This window comes from Betta splendens, chromosome 3 (genome assembly GCF_900634795.4).
Source record: "Betta splendens chromosome 3, fBetSpl5.4, whole genome shotgun sequence".
Taxonomy (NCBI): Eukaryota; Metazoa; Chordata; class Actinopteri; order Anabantiformes; family Osphronemidae; genus Betta; species Betta splendens.
The window spans coordinates 10,733,767-10,751,831 of NC_040883.2; the positions used below are offsets into that span (position 1 = coordinate 10,733,767).

Genomic DNA, 18,065 nt, shown 5'->3' on the forward strand with positions numbered 1-18,065 from the left:
TAACTGTGTGTGTGTGTGTGTGTGTGTGTGTGTGTGTGTGTGTGTGTGTGTGTGAGTGAGTGAGTGAGTGAGTGAGTGAGTGAGTGAGTGAGTGAGTGAGTGAGTGAGTGAGTGAGTGAGTGAGTGAGTGAATGGATGCAGGAAGTGGTGATGAAGATGTATGAATACAACGTCTCCTCCTCTTCCCTCTAATGTCAGCGATGCTCTAGCAGCAACAGATGAACGCCGTCTTTCTCTGCATCCTGTGGGAACAACTGGCAGCTTCAACAATATCGATGAGCTCAGACTTCACCAGCTCCACTCTGAGCTCCGTCACCTGCTTGTGAATCACTCTGCCTCCTCCCACTGTGATTGTTAGGACATGTAATATTAATGCCACTGAAAAATGTCCCCAAGGTCTCACAATGTGTAATAATGTCTCTTCATTTATGGTAAAAGCCAGTATTTAAACATCCTGTCAGTTGTGGGTGTGTTCACATCTTCTGGGAGGTGATTTCCATCTTTTATTTAACTCTTTAAATCAACCTAACTGTGTGAAATGCTGAAATACGTCTCTGGTTCCTTGTGTTTACGAGTCGTGTCCTAATTTTCCTCCCATCTAGTAACTTAATTAAGTCCAGTTTTATTCTATCCTAACTTTAGCAGCATGGTAAAGCATGGTAACATGGTATTTTCTGAAAGCATCATGTGCTCAGTAATGATTTTCAAATGCTGTGATGAAATTATTTATTTCCTAACCGAGATGTTCAAACCTTCATCACCATTACTGGGAATCATGTGACCGGCTCACCTGAATCTGCTTCTTGGCTGAAGGACCGACCAAACACACACACACACACACACACACACACACACACACACACACACACACACACACACACACACACACACACACACACACATCAACTGCAGCTAAACCGGGCGCAGCCATCCGTCCCCGTCGCCCTCAAGTCAAACTCTCCTGCAGTGGCCTCTCGGGCGGGGCTTTACGAGCCCATATAAGACACGGGGAAGTCCGGCCGGACGGAGAGTCTCCTGTGGACCTGCGCTCCTCCAGTCATCACCTCCTGCCGGGACCTCCGCCCTCCTCCACCACCAGCACCATGGAGAGCTCCGGGATCCTCCGCGGGCTGCTGTTCGTCGTCCTGCTTTCGGTTCTGTGTTACGGCCAAGCGTCCAATGAAGTGTCCGCGGAGGACTTCGAAGTGGGAAACTCCGAACCGGGCGCAGACAAAGAACTGGTCAGTGTCAGAAAACCACACGTGAAACTAGAACCGGGGCAGAGCAGATGATTCGTTTTTATTCTCAGTATGATAGAAAAAGTTTGTACAGTTTTCTAAACTTCATCCAGGCCAAACCATTTGTTTTACGTTGCAGTATCATTTTACGAGTTTGAAAATTAAATGTATTGCGTTATTAAAACTTTACACTGAAAATACGTCTTATGCTGTGTTCTACCTAAACGAAAGTGAAAAATAATCCAAATACATCGAATGTGGAAAACAGAATAAGTTGCATTTAGGTTCGTATTTACATCCAGTGAGCATCATGTGGCTTCAGTGAAGACTTAGAAGCAGTCAGCAGCTTCTTCAGGCCTAACGTCTCTGCTTTGTGAGCAGCTGGAGGCTCTGGAGGCTCTGCTGGGCCGGACGCACGCTGAGAAGAGAGGGAGCATCCCGACGGTAACGTCCCTCCATGCACTTGTACAGTATTTGCTGTCAAATGTGAGACGATGTTTAATTAAAACCATTAACAAATGAAACCCGATTAATTAAAAGAAAACGCCAGCAGCGCTCCTCCACTCCGTCTAATTACAAACTAATCCAGATTGTTGATCCAATTAACGAGAAGAGAGAAGCTGTAGAGCAGCAGAACCACGTTCGGTTGTGTTTTTCCCCAGTACAGAGAAATCATTGAGGTAAAACGGAGCGACTGGAACCAATTTAACTTCATCATTCACATATTCTGTCAAAAGGACCCGCTGTTTGAAGCCTCCACTGACTGTCGCGTCTCTCCTGCCTCCACAGTGCGGGATGGGCGACCGCTGCGCCATGAAGTACGGGCCCCGCATCGGGAAGCTCTGCGACTGCGGCAGAGGAATCAACTGCAACTCCTACCTGCTCAAGTGCATCTGAGCCAGAGGCGTTATCGCCGATCGTCCGGGAATCATCACTTCTGGGGCCCAGACGCCTGACTCCTGTTCTGTCGGTCATCACGTAGTTTCATCGCCACTTGTGATGCGTAGTTGCCTGAGGATAAACATTGATTTAATCCCGATGGTCGTCTGTCATGTGTGTAAATGTTTAATGTTCAATAAACAATGTAGAGCCAACAAAGTTTGTTTGTTCCATGTTGCTGTGAGGAAGAAGAGTAAAGAAGATTTGACAGATAACAAAACGAGCCACTCACCAGCAGAGACTTAACTGGAATCTGTGGGAGCATCAAAGGTGGATCCTCCATAAATAATCACAGGATCAACGGATTCTGGAGGACGACAGATGGAATTTTACTTCATGTCCAACATCTAAGCAGCAACAGTCAAACAGACTCTATGTAAAGTTTCACTTATTACGGTGTTTCACATAAGTAAAACAGTAATGGTTTGATTTCTCTTTTTCCCTGTTACCTGTCAGTATTTGTGGAAACGACAGGATGAAGCATAGAACGAGCAGCTTTAGTTCTTCAAACACAGTCAGATGGAGGTTTAAACACAGCAGCGCAGTTAATTCACGTTAATGCCTCTGGTTCCAGATTCTTCAACGATGACTTCAACGATTATAGAAACTACAGCCTCCACGTTCACGAACCACAAGTGATAACAGTGTTCGATCTAAATCAGATAAGAACAGAACAAAAGTGAGGGGGAGAAGCGGCAGAACCAGCCTGACAGGGAGGAAGTGAGACGCTGCATCAACGTGTCCCACGCCAACGACGAAAACCCTGCGTCTGTTCAAAGTAATAATGATAATAATAATAATAACAATAATAACAATACAAAGCAGGGCACGACAACCTGCAGCCAACAGATACAGCTTTTCATTTGTCTTTATCTGCAGAACCATAAAAGCCTGGAGCTCGTTTACGGTCCTCTGGTTTCCTTCTGCTTTGAGGCAAACGGCAGCGTTTCCTTCATCCAGCACCTGAAGCTGTAATAAAAACACGTCGATACGGAGCGAAGGCCTTCGTTCTGCTGGACTCCAGCTTATACATCACAAACAGCTGATCACACTGCACGCACCAGTGCACAGAGAAGATGACACAAGAAAAGTAAACCCTTTATGTCCATCATCAGTATGTCATGTCTCCAGGAAATGAAACATTTGTAACTGTGACTTTTTGATTTTGTCTGTTTTGAAGTTTTCATGTTAAATAAACATAGAGACTAAATGTTGAGTAACAGTGAGTCAGAAAACAGTTACACAGTTGCACAATGTGACTTTGCTGAAAAACCACAATGAGCCGTCGTCATGAGGGAGCGAGGCTCCGTCCGTCTGCCTCTGGCCTCTAGGTCTGGTTCTGGTGCCGACCCGCTTCTGTGGTACGGGCAGTGAAGAGGCCTGGGCCTCCTCCTCTGACAGGTTCCACACCTGTCATTGTCTGTGCAGCTGCGTCGCTTTGGCTCCTGCTGGTCCTGCGGCTCCGGGACGTTTCCATCCACTTCGACGGGTCGACACAGCTTTGACGAACCCGTCCTCTGGGGGAGGAACCAAACCCACGCTCACTCCTCTGCGCTGGTGCCAGACAGCTGAATGCGTCCGCAGCCGTCACTGAGCTGTGAGCTCTTCTAGCGACGAGAGGCTGCTGTGATCTGCAGCTGCAGCGACTCGGTGCCAACACACGAAACCCGGAGACGCCAGGAACAAAACCACTCAGAGGCGCAGATGACAGCTCATCTGTGAGGCGCTCCAGTCGCTGGCTCCGCCCACTAACACACCTGTTCCCTTTGTGTTGTTATTAATGGCCAGCTGTAGCAAACAGCTTTTGTTCCTGGCGCTTGTGTCTGAATAAGCTGATCGACAGATCGTCCCTATAAGAACAGAGGGTCAGCTGTTGACCTTTAACCCCATGAGGGCATATTTAGACAGACAGTTTATTTATGTGTTAATCAAGAAACATGCCTCATCATTAGTGATATTATTTGCATACAATAATATTTAACAAGCCTAATTTTCATGATTGTGGAGCAGCTGGAAAGTCACAGCAGAAGGCTCAAATGAGCGGCTTCGGACGTTATCACGCCATTCAATGGTCATTATCAGTGGTTATCAGCCCATACGTATGGGCCGGTAGGTGCCCATCTACCTGCTGGCAGCGGTGAATAGGTGCGGTAGATCGTTGTCAATGATCCGTAAGGTTGATCACGGCTCGGATGATTTAACTAGCAGAGTCAGTAGGGGCGCTGTTGAGCGGTTGTTGTTCCGACGGGAGGATCGAAGTTTTGGATTTTGATTTATTAGCGAGCATAACTTAGCAAGTAGCTAGCGGTATTGTGTTAGCTAACTGTAACCTGAACCCCCCACCCGTTATCCAGCCCTAACCCTAACCACAATAACCTCTAAAGCTGCTTAACATAGCAACTTAGCTAGCTGTTAGCTGTTCGCGAGGAGGCAGAGCAGGCACCTACTGGCCCATTCGAATGCGCTGATAAGTTCTGATCAGCCCATTCGTAATGGCTGATAACATCCGAAGCACTGTGGAGCGTGTATTTGGAGCTGCAGGATCCGACAGCATGACGTTGACAGCCACCACATACAGCAGCGTTAAGGAGGCTTGACAGATAAAGCCAACACGGCCTCAGCGTCCAGCGGCTCCGGAGGGAAACGTCTGCTCTTTAGATGTTGAAGGCTCTCGTGTCCAGCTGCTGTGTGGACTCTCAGCTGTTAGGAATAGGGGAGACGGGAGAAGCGGAACGAGGAGCTGATGGAGCTGGATAGAGCTGCACAGAGCTGACGAGTGATCCGGCTTCAGAGCCTCATCACGCCCAACGAGGATCTGAGATCATTTATAAGGAGAGAAACCACAGACCAAAGGGTTCAGGCTCCAGAACGTTACGAGCTGCTGTGATCAAAGCATAGGAAAGCAGCTCCGACGTCTGTGAATGCGCCCAAAGCGAAGCTCCAAGCGTGGACCAGGCTCCGCGGTGTCAGTGGAGCAGAGGCTCATATGCTGCTAGCGAAGGCCGAGGCGGGCGGAACCCTGGACCCTGGAGAGGCAGCACACAGCTCCATCTGAGTCTGAACCCATGAATGTTGTAAATAAAGCTTCTGTGCGCTTATGAAGAGAATCCATCACGTCTGTGTCTCTGGATACCATATGAAACTGCCTCCTGTGTTCAAGCGTGTGACACAGAGGCCCGTCTTCATTGTGTTTATAGATGGATGCACGCGACGTTTGAGCCATGAACATGACTTGAGAGTTACTATCCTTTTGCTGATGCTCGTGTTTGTGCATCTTTGGACGCAGACGTTGACGTACTCTGCGCTGCCTCTTACCAGAAGGTGGCGTTGATCTCCTGGTGGCTCTGATTTTGCTACTTTTCATCCCAATCGGCTTGGGTCTGTCACTTGCATTTTTGCGTCTTTTTGTCTGTGCTTGGTTAGTTTCCAGAGTTTGTGGCTGTTTAACCATATTCTGTGTTTATGAGTAATTCTGTTTTTTGGTCATTTTATGAATGTTTGAGATGCTTGTCGAGGACTTGTTGCTGCTTTCTTTGATGAGAACAGTTCTCATGTAGGTAGGTCATGCAGGTAAAGAGCCTCCACATGATGGTGACGTCTGTTCTGCTACAAATTAATTAGTGAAAAACACTGAACATGCGAAAGAAGTTTCCTGCAGAGAGTAAATGTCAGTGAAGAGTCTCTGATGTCATATGATGCAGTGGTAGCTCTAAAAATGAATCAAAGTGAGTGGTCTGTTTTCAAATATAAGGAAATTGCTGTGCTTTCACCTCTGTGACATTCTCTAAAAGACTTTTATTGCGTCGATCAGCGCGTCCTGGAGTATGAATCATAAACCAGCGTCTCTCTGCGTTTAAAGGTTTGATATTTTCGTGACAACCTTTTGTCTTTTCTCTCTTGTGAATCTCTCACCGTGCTTCAGGAGGACAGTGTGACATGAGAGATGTGTTGTCAGAGAACAGAGGGAGATTAACGCCGGCCACTATTGACCTTTGGGCCTGAACTAATTTCCCTGTAGGAGACATTGGTCCAATTTGTCAAGCAGGCGTTACGTTGTTCTTCCTCAGTGACTGATGTGAGGCTGTTCAACAACATCAGCTCTACACCATTAATTATTCACAAACTCTAATTAGTTTCCAATGCTTGTTGAACAGACACCTTCTTTTTCTTCTGTTAGAGTTAAACAAAAACAATGAAGCTAACATCATCCGTCGCCACGGGCAGCAGGTCCTGATGCGCACCGTGCTTACATTCACACCGCTAAGAAGAATTCTAATGACCTGCTCCTACACTGGGTCTAAGTCAATGCAGGTTGTTATTACATACATTTCCACTAGTGAGTCAGAACTCTCTCCTGTCATCTCCTCTTCCGCCACCAGAGGGCGGTGAACCTCCCCTGCCTCTGTATCAGCTGACATCTACCTTCACCTGTCTTTCAATCATCAAGTCCTCTCTTCCACAACCCCTTCACCTGTATCCAAAATCAGGTTCCATTCCAGGTTCTCCCTAATGATGTTCCTTCCTCCATATCAGCATCTGCCTGTGGGTTGAACCATGATGTAACCTCTGGCTCTTCATTCTGTTAACTGACATCGCTCCCAGATCTGGACTCAAACCCATGACTCAGATGCTGAAGGCAGTAAGCACCGCTCATCTTTACTTATATCAGCAAACAAGGAAAGAGAGAGAAACAAGCAGACGAGGAGCTGGACTCAGCAAAATAATGGAGAAGAATCTAAAAACTAGGCGGCTACACGGAGGCAGGTAGTGGGAGACCGACTGGTATGAATGCTGCCAAAGGAATGATGAGCTGGGACCAGGACTCCACTCATGTAATAGGTTTACTGCTGGGACTACAGGGGAGATGGAGTGATCATCAAAATCCAGGAGCATTTCCTCAGACAGCACAGCTGAAGAGGGGCCTGTTGTTAGGTTTTCACCTGAGCTCAGACATCTCATCAGTTCACAGCTGTAGCTGCCACAGACACGTGTGACATTTTGGTTATTATTCTCTGCGTGGGAACATCTGCTGCTTTCAGCGTGGACACAAGAGATTAGCTAAACCTGCAGTTTGGCTGTTTTCCTCCACAATAATTATCATCATGATAATTACAAAACTGTGTTTATGTAAATGTCAGAGCAAATACAAACGTGAGCGAATCCTCACCGACCACCACCTGAATCAACGTGTCCAGTAACAGAACCGGCTGCTTCATTATGCCTCCACTGATTGTCTGCATTGATTCGGTATGTGGTTGATAATGTCTTAAAGCTGCACATTAGTCTTCTAGTCATTTATTAAGTGCTTCGTGCCACAAAAACTTCTCTTAAAAGGTAATATCCACACATCCCAACAAGGATTTCAGGTAAACCCATATAAAAGAGAGAACAAAAAGAAAACCCCGCGCAACATAATGTACAAAGTATACAAAACGTGCAGTACGTGCAGTAGGTGTAGTGGGTGCAATAGGTGCAGTGGATGTAGTGGGTGCAATGGGTATAGTAGGTGCAGTAGCTGCTGTAGATGTACTAGGTGCAGTAGATACAGTAGGTGCAGTGGGTACAGTAGGTAGAGTAGCTGTAGTGGGTGCAGTGGGTGCAGTAGGTACAGTGGGTGCAGTGGGTACAGTAGGTAGAGTAGCTGTACTGGGTGCAGTGGGTACAGTAGGAAGAGTAGCTGTAGTGGGTGCAGTGGGTACAATAGGTACAGTGGGTAAAGTGAGTACAATAGGTAGAGTAGCTGTAGTAGGTGCAGTGCGTTCAGTAAGTATAGTAGATGCAGTAGCTGCTGTAGGTGTACTAGGTGCAGTAGATGCAGTAGGTGCAATGGGTAGAGTAGGTGCAGTGCGTTAATTAGGTATAGTAGGTGCAGTAGCTGCTGTAGGTGTACTAGGCGCAGTGGGTGCAGTAGGTCCATTAGGTACAGAAGGTGCAGTGACTGCGGTGGGTGCAGTAGTACAGAAGTTGCAGTAGCTGCTGTAGGTGTACTAGGTGCAGTAGATGCAGTAGGTGCAGTGGGCTGAGTAGGTGCAGTAGGTGCAGTGCGTTAAGTAGGTTTAGTAGGTGCAGTAGCTGCTGTAGGTGTACTAGGCGCAGTGGGTGCAGTAGGTGCATTAGGTACAGAAGGTGCAGTGGGTGCAGTAGTACAGTAGTTGCAGTAGCTGCTGTAAGTGTACTAGGTGCAGTAAGTGCAGTGGGTACAGAAGGTGCAGTAGGTACAGTAGGTGCAGTGGGTACAGTGGGTGCAGTAGGTATAGTAGGTCCAGTAGGTATAGTAGGTGCAGTAGCATGTAGGTGTACTGGTGCAGTAGGTGCAGTGGGTGAAGTAGGTACAGTGGGTGCAGTGGGTGCAGTGGGTGAAGTAGATGCAGTAGGTGCAGTAGCTGGTGTAGGTGACCTAGGTGCAGTATGTGTAGTATGTGCAGTGGGTGCAGTAGATCCAGTAGGTGCAGTAGCTGCTGTAGGTGTACTGGGTGCAGTATGTGCAATATGTGCAGTGAGTGCAGTGGGTGCAGTGGATGCAGTAGATGCAGTTGGTGCAGTAGCTGCTGTAGGTGCAGTAGGTCCAGTGGGTACACGTCCAACAGTAGTAACAACAAAACGTAAGGATGCAACACAAAGGAAAAGAGAGGATATACATGTGACCAGCAGGAAGTGTGTGAACCGTCAGATGTGTCAGGAAAACATGGCCTATTTGTGCAGACGTTCTTCTCTGGTTAATTTTCATGTTGGGACCTTTTGACCTCCTGCACTTCGATACGTCACATTGTAACAGAAGACGTATGAGTGCCAACGTTTTTTCCTGTGTATGTGCAGCTTGGACCTTTATGTAACTCAGTGTTGTCGATAAATACTTTAGTGCTTCCTGGGAGAACGTCAGTTTAATATTAATGTGTTTACACTTTTTTATGCTTCTGTGTTAAACATGATAAAAATGAAAGCAGACGTCGGCTTTGGAACATTGTGCAGCCGCCCAGCTCTCCTCTTCCATGTGACCTGTCTTGTCACTTCAAATCGCTGCATTATGGTTGTGAAAAGCCTGGAATAGTCCAGACTATCGATTTCTTTCCCTCGTCTTTAGTGGCAGATAATGACTTTGTATCTACATCTGACAATGATAGAAACTTTAGATAGAAACAATTGATTTCAGTCTCAGTGGATCCTGACTTCAAGGATTCAAGGTTTAATTGGTCTGTTATGGAACATGACATTAAATTTAAGTCCACCGACCACATGAGCAGCTGGACACTGATCCTGGGTCAGTTCCGGGAAAAGAAGATGCTTTCATTTCCATAATGTAACGGTCAAAGTTGTCTCTTCTTGGACATGAGTCTGTCAGCTTGCATCCGGTGGCTCCTTCGTTTCAGGCTGAAATCTCCACCTACCAGGAACCTGATGACACTGGTGACCCCTGACTCCTCCTGTAGCAGCAGCACCAAACTGACATTTACTGAAATAGCTCATCAGGTAAAAGATGGTTCTGTTACCTGATGGAACTTGTGGCTTCACACTGTGATTTCCTGTTTACATGTTACAATGAAACTCCTCTTGTCTTTCTCTGCTGGGCTTTGACCAAACATGTTTGTGCTGTCAGTCATCAGTCAGCACTGGTAGACAGCAAAGAATGTAGGCTGGAAATGTTTAAGACCTGTAAGTGAGACATTTAGGGACTGGACAGAGTGTAGGAATTATCTGAGTCCATGTTATTTTCATGAAGTGCTGAAACAAGTCTTTCCTAAAGTCACTCCGTTCATGTTGTAGTGATTATTTCAGACGTGAGACTCTGACCCTGCTGAACTGTGTCTGAGCTGCAGTGATACAACAGCTTCTATCACAGACACGTTTCCACGGTTGTGTGTGTTTGTGTACGCGTGAAAACACTCGGATGCAGCGAAGAGCAGCAGAGATGAGGAAAAGTCTTATAATTGCTAGAAAACTGTCACTGGACTGTTTCTCTACACTGCAATTACAGAAGAGAGAATAGGTCGTATTATTTAAGGACACATATGAGCCGTGTGGGCAGACAGAAGCAGAAAGGTCCTGAACCCACAACCCTTAATTACCTCACTGTGACGCACAAGCGCCTGTGAAGGATGCTGGGCTGAGGGTGAGCTTGTCCAAGTGTGTGTTATTTACCGATCCAGTGAACTCAGAGCTTCGCCTTTGCCTTAAGGGTCCAGAAGCGAAGGGCAGAGCAAGGAGCTTTCTGCTTCTCAGCAGTTTATTATTCAGCGCGGCGCCATTATTATTCCTCTTCTCTTTTAATAATCTTTTCTCTCACCTCTTAAAAGTTTCTATTAATCAAAGTGGCCTCATCCCTCTAACGCCTGAATTGCTGTGCAACGTGCCCCGCGGCTTGAGCTGGACTCGGCCCACGCGTTCTGCATCCCGTGTCTCCGGTCGACTTTACAGGCTTAGCGCTATGATCCAAAGCTGGAAGTGGCATTAATCATCGCCCACAGTTTGAAACAGATGCTCCTCGCCCCTAATGAAGCTGATTAAGTCAAATAAAGCAGGAGACTTTGAACGGAGGAGCATGAAATGAAAAATATATGTGAGGATAAAGTGAGGAGACTCGTTTTGACAGGAGGCAATCAGCGGCTCCCCCGGGGGTCCCCGGAGCTGCTTAGGAGGACACGGAGCGCGCGAGGAGTCCAGTTTATCTCATCTCACTTTAGGATGACTTGCAGTTTTTGTATGACATAAGCTATAAATGCTTGGAGTCATTGAGCTAATGCTGGGAATAAAGCATCCTCCTCACACGCTGCTGATCCACTCCTGCTGGTTATCGACCCGACAGATCAACCTCAGAAAATCCACAGAGTCTCACAGATCACGTGGTGCCAAACTTAACCCCGACCCCTGTGACACGGCGCTAAACTAATCTTCCAGAGGAACATCCTACCAGCAGCAAGAACCGATGAACAGCACACGTCTGTCTTCACAGTCTAGAAGCATGGACGGAATGATGGAAGGAATCAGGGTGCAGCGTCTCTGTGCGTGTGGACCGTCTAATGGTTACGAAGTTCCCCTGAGGGATCCGTTTTCTGGAAGGAAGCATCATTGCGTTAATTAAATGCAACCAGCAGCGGCTGTTATTCCAGCTGAGGAGGAGGAAGGTCCCATGAAAGAGACAGTTACACCGATGACTCACTCAGTCATGAAATTAGGTTCGACAGTCTCATAGAGACGTTCACTTGTTTAAATATGACTTTAAATCACATCTGGCTGACATCGCCACAGTAATGACGCTCATTAATCTTGGTCTTATTTCACAGAGGCGACTTGTGAGACTCAGGATGCAGCAATTAGAGATGAGTCACAAGCAGAATTAACCCTCAACCCTGACGGTTCCTCGCTGCAGGAGCTGGTGGACGTCTGCCGAAGCTGAAGACACAGGGAAGTGAGAGGGTGTGAACACTGGAGGCGTTGACTGGAGCCTCCACGTCGCCTCGTCTTCCCCTTTAGGCCTCTGGTTGAGGCGTTGCTCTAACAAGAAAGCTTTGTTGTTGTTGTTGGATTGTTGGACTGAGATGAGCTCTTTCATCCTTACATATAAAACAGGAGGAGATGCGGCTGTAACCCTGTAAAGCCCTTCATCATCATCATCATCATCATCATCATCATCATCATCATCATCATCATCATCATCATCATCATCAGTAGCAGCAGCAGCAACAGCAGCATCTTCTGTGCCCTAATGACCAACAGATGACTGCTTTAACGTCCTCTGGTCCTTCGTTAGAGTCATGTGTAATTGTGCAGGGTTTCAAAAAATGCACCTTCTTTCTGAGCGATCCAGAAAAGCACGTTAGACTAAGAGTTGACATTTTAGAATTGTGAGGGACAGACTCTCACCACAGCATGAATAAAACATAGAGACCTAACTCTCCAACACATTTGTATTCAATGCAATCTACCAAAAGCTAAAATTAAAAAGCTAATTAAGTGACTGGAGAAATGCAACAGATGCTTCCACACAGGATGTACAGACACGTGACGTCTGCTGACACGTTGATTGTCCTGGTTACCATGGCAACCACTCATCATCTGTTTGATCCAGATGGAAACATTTTAAAACCACTGGATGATTCTGTGCAGATGTTTATAGACCACATGTGTAAACCCAGCTCTGTTCATGTGTAGGATGAAGTGATTGAATTTGCCCTGCTTGGTGTCAAAATACCTGAAAACTATAAATCACATTGAGCATCTTTAATTTGGAGCCATCAAAGATTTGGAGGGGTGATGTGTTGCAATCACATCAGGACAAGTTCAAATAGGGCTGAACTCAAAGACCAGAGAGGCCAAGGAGTCATGGCGCAAAACAGAAACTACAACTACAGAACTAGATTCCTCTTTATGGATCATAAATAATCCAGAGGCTTTAAAAGAAGTTAAATCTTGACTAATTGTGAAATGATCTCTTGTCCAAAAGAACCAAGCTCCTCTTGACCACAGCATGAAATACGAACTGCAGACTTACATGAATTAAGATAATAAATAAACATCATCTTACTTTAAACTTTAAATTTTAAGATAAAGAATTAACAAGAACATATTTAAAACTCTCTCTCTCTCACACACACACACACACACACACACACACACACACACACACACACACACACACACGCACACACACGATCTATGGTAGCGTTCCCCTCTACACTAGGGGTGGATCACGCTCCACTGAAACAGCTACACTGGTCATCTGATGATGATGAAGATGATGAAGATGATGAAGATGATGATGATGATGATGATGATGATGATGATGATGATGATGATGATGATGATGATGATGATGATGATGACTACATTCTCACCTGTGTAGCTCAAACACACACTACTTTTTTTGCCAGTGGACCACGTTAGTTAAAATAACGTCTGCCTCCAGGTGTAAATGTCATTATATATTTTTATTTTTATATATTTTCACAGATAAAACAACTTGCATCTCTCTTTGTAGTAGAAGTAAAAATAGAAGGAACTGGATCGAATTTCGGGCTCAGGAGCGAACAGGCTCTTTATTCTCTGATGACGCATCCCTTCATATCTGTTAATTTAAAGGTTTCAATATTTGTTTTCCAGTTTCTGCGGCAACGTTCTTGTTTACTTGTCGTGGTATGTTCCAGATCTGTGTCTTGAGTCCTTGTCCTTAGTTTTGAGTCAGTGAACTCTAAATATAACTTGCCCTAATAAAGTGGTGATATTCATGCTTGACAGGAGTCCAGATTGAGTCCAGTCACCACATGCCCAGAGACAGAGCAGAGGACGATGTATGTAAAACTAATGAAGCCGTGCTTGTGAATGGAGGGAAATGTTACGCTGGCGTCTCATTCACTGAAAAGTGGAGGAAAGAGACATGAGTCATGCAGCCTGGAGCACAATTAAAGCCTGCTGCTCCTCCAGCTCCGTGTTGGCCGGTGGACCAGAACCAGACGCTCTGAAGCAGGCGATCAATGCAGGACTCAGTGCAAGAGCGGCTTCGTTTGTCTGAGTGTAAACATCCATCTGTTGTGTTAGAGGTGAATGATACGATGCACGCTGAGCATGTTTGCTGAGCTCAACAGAGGATGAAGTGCAGCTTTGTCGTTTTGTTGGCGTTTTCGTTTCCCCTCATATCAAGTTCAACATTTGACTGCAGGTTAATTATGATGCTGTGTATTTTAGTACATGCAGAATCACTGTAAAGGAATCATGACTTAGACTGAATGAAACCGTCATCCTTGACTTGTTTGCTTTTAGTGATGGGCAGTTTCTCTTTTGGCTCCTTGGTTCCTCGTCACATTAAAGAAAACAAGTCAAAACAAAACGCCAACTTTTCTCAACTGCGTTGACTGGAGAGGAGTTGCGTTTTTATTGCTTTTCCTCTGACTCATCAGGTTTCATCGCAGGACACATTGTGAGGCGAGAATGGGAAAGCAATGCGCTGCGAATTACTGAAAGTTCTCCGACGTGGCTGGAGCCGAAGCGCAGTGTGGCTGTCATTTAGAGTTATCTTCATTCCTACAGTTATGACTAAAACACAGCGACAGGAGAGAGGCGCGTCCACCGCAGGAACGACCCTTAAACCCACCGAGTCACTAGTAATCTATTACTTTGAGGCTGTTGTTATTGTCGTCCTTATATTTTGCCCAGCAACTTTTACTGGGATGACTCACCCAAGGCGGCTGTTACGCATGACAACAAGAGGAGGGGGGGAAATCAAAGGATAAGGTGGAGCGAGCAGATGTCAGGAGTCAGATAAAAAGGTGTTTGGCGCCGTGGAGCGACTATTTGAGACGGGGACAGGGTCACGTACCGCCGCGCACCGCACCGGGACCATGCAGAGCTCCAGACTGCTCAGCGGGACGCTCCTCTGCGCGCTGCTGCTTCTCTCCGGCACCGCTGGAGCCCAACTCTTGGACGGCGAGTCCGAGGAGGAGCTGAGCCCCAGAGCCCTGCGGGACTTTTACCCCAAAGGTCCGAACCTGACCAGCGAAAAGCAGCTGGTGAGTAGCTTTTGCGCGAAGATCGGGGAATTCACATTTTGAACTGCTTTACCTTTTAAAATATGCGAATGCACCTTTTAAACTATTGTTTATTTTATTGAACGATGCACATACACATTGGACTCTAGGAAAAGCGCAGTAATTACTGCCTTTTGCGCATCTATTAAATGCTGTCATTTTACGCGTGTGGCTCGTTTCCATCGTTTACTAAACATTTGCTTCCTAACAGCTCGGGGCTCTCCATGAGGTTCTTGAGAAGCTGCAGGCGAAGCGGCTGCCTTTGTGGGAAAAGAAATTTGGCCAAGTCCCAACGGTATTTACCTTTTAAATAAAGTCACTATTTTTGCCTGTGCGTAACTGCAGATGAATTAATCCTGTGCATCTCTCTGCGTGTGTCTGCGCCAGTGTGATGTCGGGGAGCAGTGCGCAGTGAGGAAAGGCGCGCGGATCGGGAAGATGTGCGACTGTCCCCGAGGAGCATTCTGCAACTTTTTCCTGCTCAAGTGCTTATGAGCCCCATCGGATGTGAATGTAGCGTCGAGATGTGGAAAGACTTCCTCGAGTCCATTGTAATTACTGTCATCTTTTTTTATTATGCAGCTGAGGAGCGGGTGCGGCGATTTAGTAAAAGAACTGTATATTTTAAAAGTAGCCAATAGCACAAGTGTAAGTCGTGTCGAACCGTAAGGTTCCTGTAAATATTCAGAACCACTTAATGTCTGCAGACCCACAGGACCATGTAATGCAGCAGAACCCACGACACAATAAACTGCACCGGACCACAAACACACTGTAAAGTCTGAACAGCAATATTCTGGGAATTATCAACGTTCTGCGCGTGGCAGCGCGTAAAAGTCTTTGGAGCTTGAACTATGTTGTTTCACATGAATGTTTTCGTGTCTTGACTGATGAAAATAATAAAGTGTGGACCATAATGTTTTGTAAAGCAGAGGCGTGGATGCATGTTCTTAATATTCACAACCGGTTCGGCTCCGGTGCGCACGGAGCCATTCGCGCAAAGCGCAGGTTTGCACTTATTATACAGACACCATTTGAGGGAGCTCACTCAAAACTTGAACAGTGACGTAATTGGATCGAACCAGGGAGTGGCTGTCACCTGTCAATCACACTGCCAGCACTTAAAAATAAAAAGAGCCTCACTGCGTCACATGAAGAGTTTGTCTAAGGCATCAGAGTGTGAGCAGCAACTGGAGAGGATCCATCAACAGTTAACTCGAATGAAAAACCTCAAAAGAACTTTGCAGTGACACAGGTTATAGTGAAATCCAAAATAGACTCATTCTTCTGGATGTTAAAATACTGATGGCTCATAAACTCAGATGTTAACGGTCAAGTCTCTCCACCAACCTTCACAGAGCATCACGTGAGCACCGGACAGTGACTCAAAACACATGGGTTCTAAAAGGTCCAAACTGATGAATGAGGCTGAGATCAGCAGCGTTTAAGGACACTTTCAAGTACAGGAATCTTAATTTGACACCACAATAGAAAAACAACAATCGTTAACCGAACACTGGCATGCTGCAGTTGAGCAGATCAGAGATCCTTTTACCTCAAAGCAACGTTCATTGGCTTGTTTCTTTGTTACTGTAATTCCGGGTGTGTGTTAAAATTCGCACCTCTGTTACTGTGGATCAGTTTCAGAGCAGCCACTGGCCATGAGGATTCACTCTGCATGATGTCGGTCCAACACGTGCTGTAGATCCAAGGCACACAACACTATCAGTACATTGGTGTATTATGGACATATGCTCATTAGAAGACTGAAATCACATACCTTTGCTTTTTTACTTAAGCGTCTTCACTGCATGTCCTTCATTACACTGGGCCATCACAGGTCAACAGTCAATAACCCTGGTTGGATCGAACCCATCCTCCTCTAAATGAATGTTTTTTATAGCGGGTGCAGAATCATATTCCACATCACTGTGCTTATCTATTATCCAGGCTCCCTCCCTTTGCTCCCTCATCAATAATGCACTGGAGACAAGAACAAAATGTTGGCTTTGTCCATGTGTAAACACTGGGGACGCTCGTTACCACACTGCACCTTGTGTTGTCCATCAAACTAAGACGCTTCCTTCTCTGGTCTGTCCTGTTGTTTCCGGGGAAGCTGTGATTGTCATTAGTCCTTCACAGACAGGTGTGGGGTGACTCAGAGCTTCCACACAGGAACAGCTCAAGCTCTTCTGCTTCACAGATCTAAAGGTTGTGTCAAAACCCATCTAATTACCTAAAATGAGTAGTGCCCTGTAAATATATAAGCCCCTATACAGTAAGTGTTTGTATAGCTGCTGTCATCAGGTTAGAGAACAAGCGCTCTCATGACTGTTAATCTAAAAGTGGAGCGAGGAAGACGATGTCTCTGCAGCAGCGGTAAACTGAAGACAGCATATGTGTACAAAAACTCTCCTCAGGACACGGAACGCAAGAAGCCACAGATTTAGATTAATCGGGAACCACAATTGTGCTTTTTCTGTAAGTTCAGTGTTAGATTTTCCAAATGCATTTAATTAGTAGTAGTTCAATCAACCTATGGCGTGGTGTTAGATGTGTGCCATCTAGTGGCAACGCTGCAGACTGCAAGCATCTCAATCTGTGCATTCCAAACGTGAGGCCGCCTTCGAGCAGCACTGAGTGAATGGATGGGGCTCCTTTAGATTCGTATGCTGTTTTTCCTTTGCAAGACTTTATTTCCAGCAATAGTTTGTCAAGTGTTCAGTCAACTTTTGTTTTTTAATGAGCGCTGCTTCCTAGATTGATTCTTTTAACATCTTGAAATATTCTGTCTGTCATTTCAGTTGGACACAAAGGAAACCCCACCATCTTCATCTTGTGAAGCATTTTCCAGTTGTCAAGCACTTTTTAAACATTCATGGCTGCCGCACTGACAATAACACTGTTTATCTGAGTTCCTGGACAGCAATACTTTCTCCAGACAGCGAGGATCTGTTATTGATTCCTTGGGGAATCACCAAATCTTGTAGCAATTGTGTATGTGGATGCAACGTTTTTTCCATCACACAATGTTCAGACCTGCAGCAATCAGCCAGTGGGGTAAACACTTGTTTGCTCGTTGTAATTTGACAGCAGAGTAAAGAATGACAGAGTGAGATGCTGACGGAAATGCTGAGAAACCGAAGAGGGAACGAGGCAGAGGATAATTGAGAGTGTGACGGATGGAGACGCAAAGCAGGTGACGAATGATGGAGGCTGGAATAGAGATTGTTCAATGAGAGTGACACCGCTGGGTGTGAATGGTTCAATACATCAACGGCAGACAATGCTCAGGGCGGTGACGTTGATTTACAGCATGTAAACACATGCGCACAGAGCTGATGTCACTGTGCGGGTGCGTCTGCGTCTGTTA

At 46.0% G+C, this 18,065-nt stretch overlaps 2 protein-coding genes across 2 annotated transcripts; both read left to right on the forward strand.

Annotated features, from left to right (window-relative positions):
- The first annotated feature begins 1,015 nt into the window (after nucleotides 1-1,015).
- On the forward strand, nucleotides 1,016-2,336 carry cartl (cocaine- and amphetamine-regulated transcript-like). The gene is made up of 3 exons (XM_029145461.3): nucleotides 1,016-1,241; nucleotides 1,620-1,682; nucleotides 2,028-2,336. Exons 1-3 carry the CDS (start codon nucleotides 1,104-1,106, stop codon nucleotides 2,133-2,135), a joined length of 309 nt encoding a protein of 102 aa, XP_029001294.1. The 5' UTR covers nucleotides 1,016-1,103; the 3' UTR covers nucleotides 2,136-2,336.
- Nucleotides 2,337-14,382: 12,046 nt separating this feature from the next.
- On the forward strand, nucleotides 14,383-15,620 carry cart3 (cocaine- and amphetamine-regulated transcript 3). Its single transcript, XM_029145399.3, has 3 exons — nucleotides 14,383-14,674; nucleotides 14,904-14,987; nucleotides 15,080-15,620. The coding sequence occupies exons 1-3, from the start codon at nucleotides 14,507-14,509 to the stop codon at nucleotides 15,185-15,187; spliced, it is 360 nt and encodes a 119-aa protein (XP_029001232.1). The 5' UTR covers nucleotides 14,383-14,506; the 3' UTR covers nucleotides 15,188-15,620.
- The last annotated feature ends 2,445 nt before the right edge of the window (nucleotides 15,621-18,065 follow it).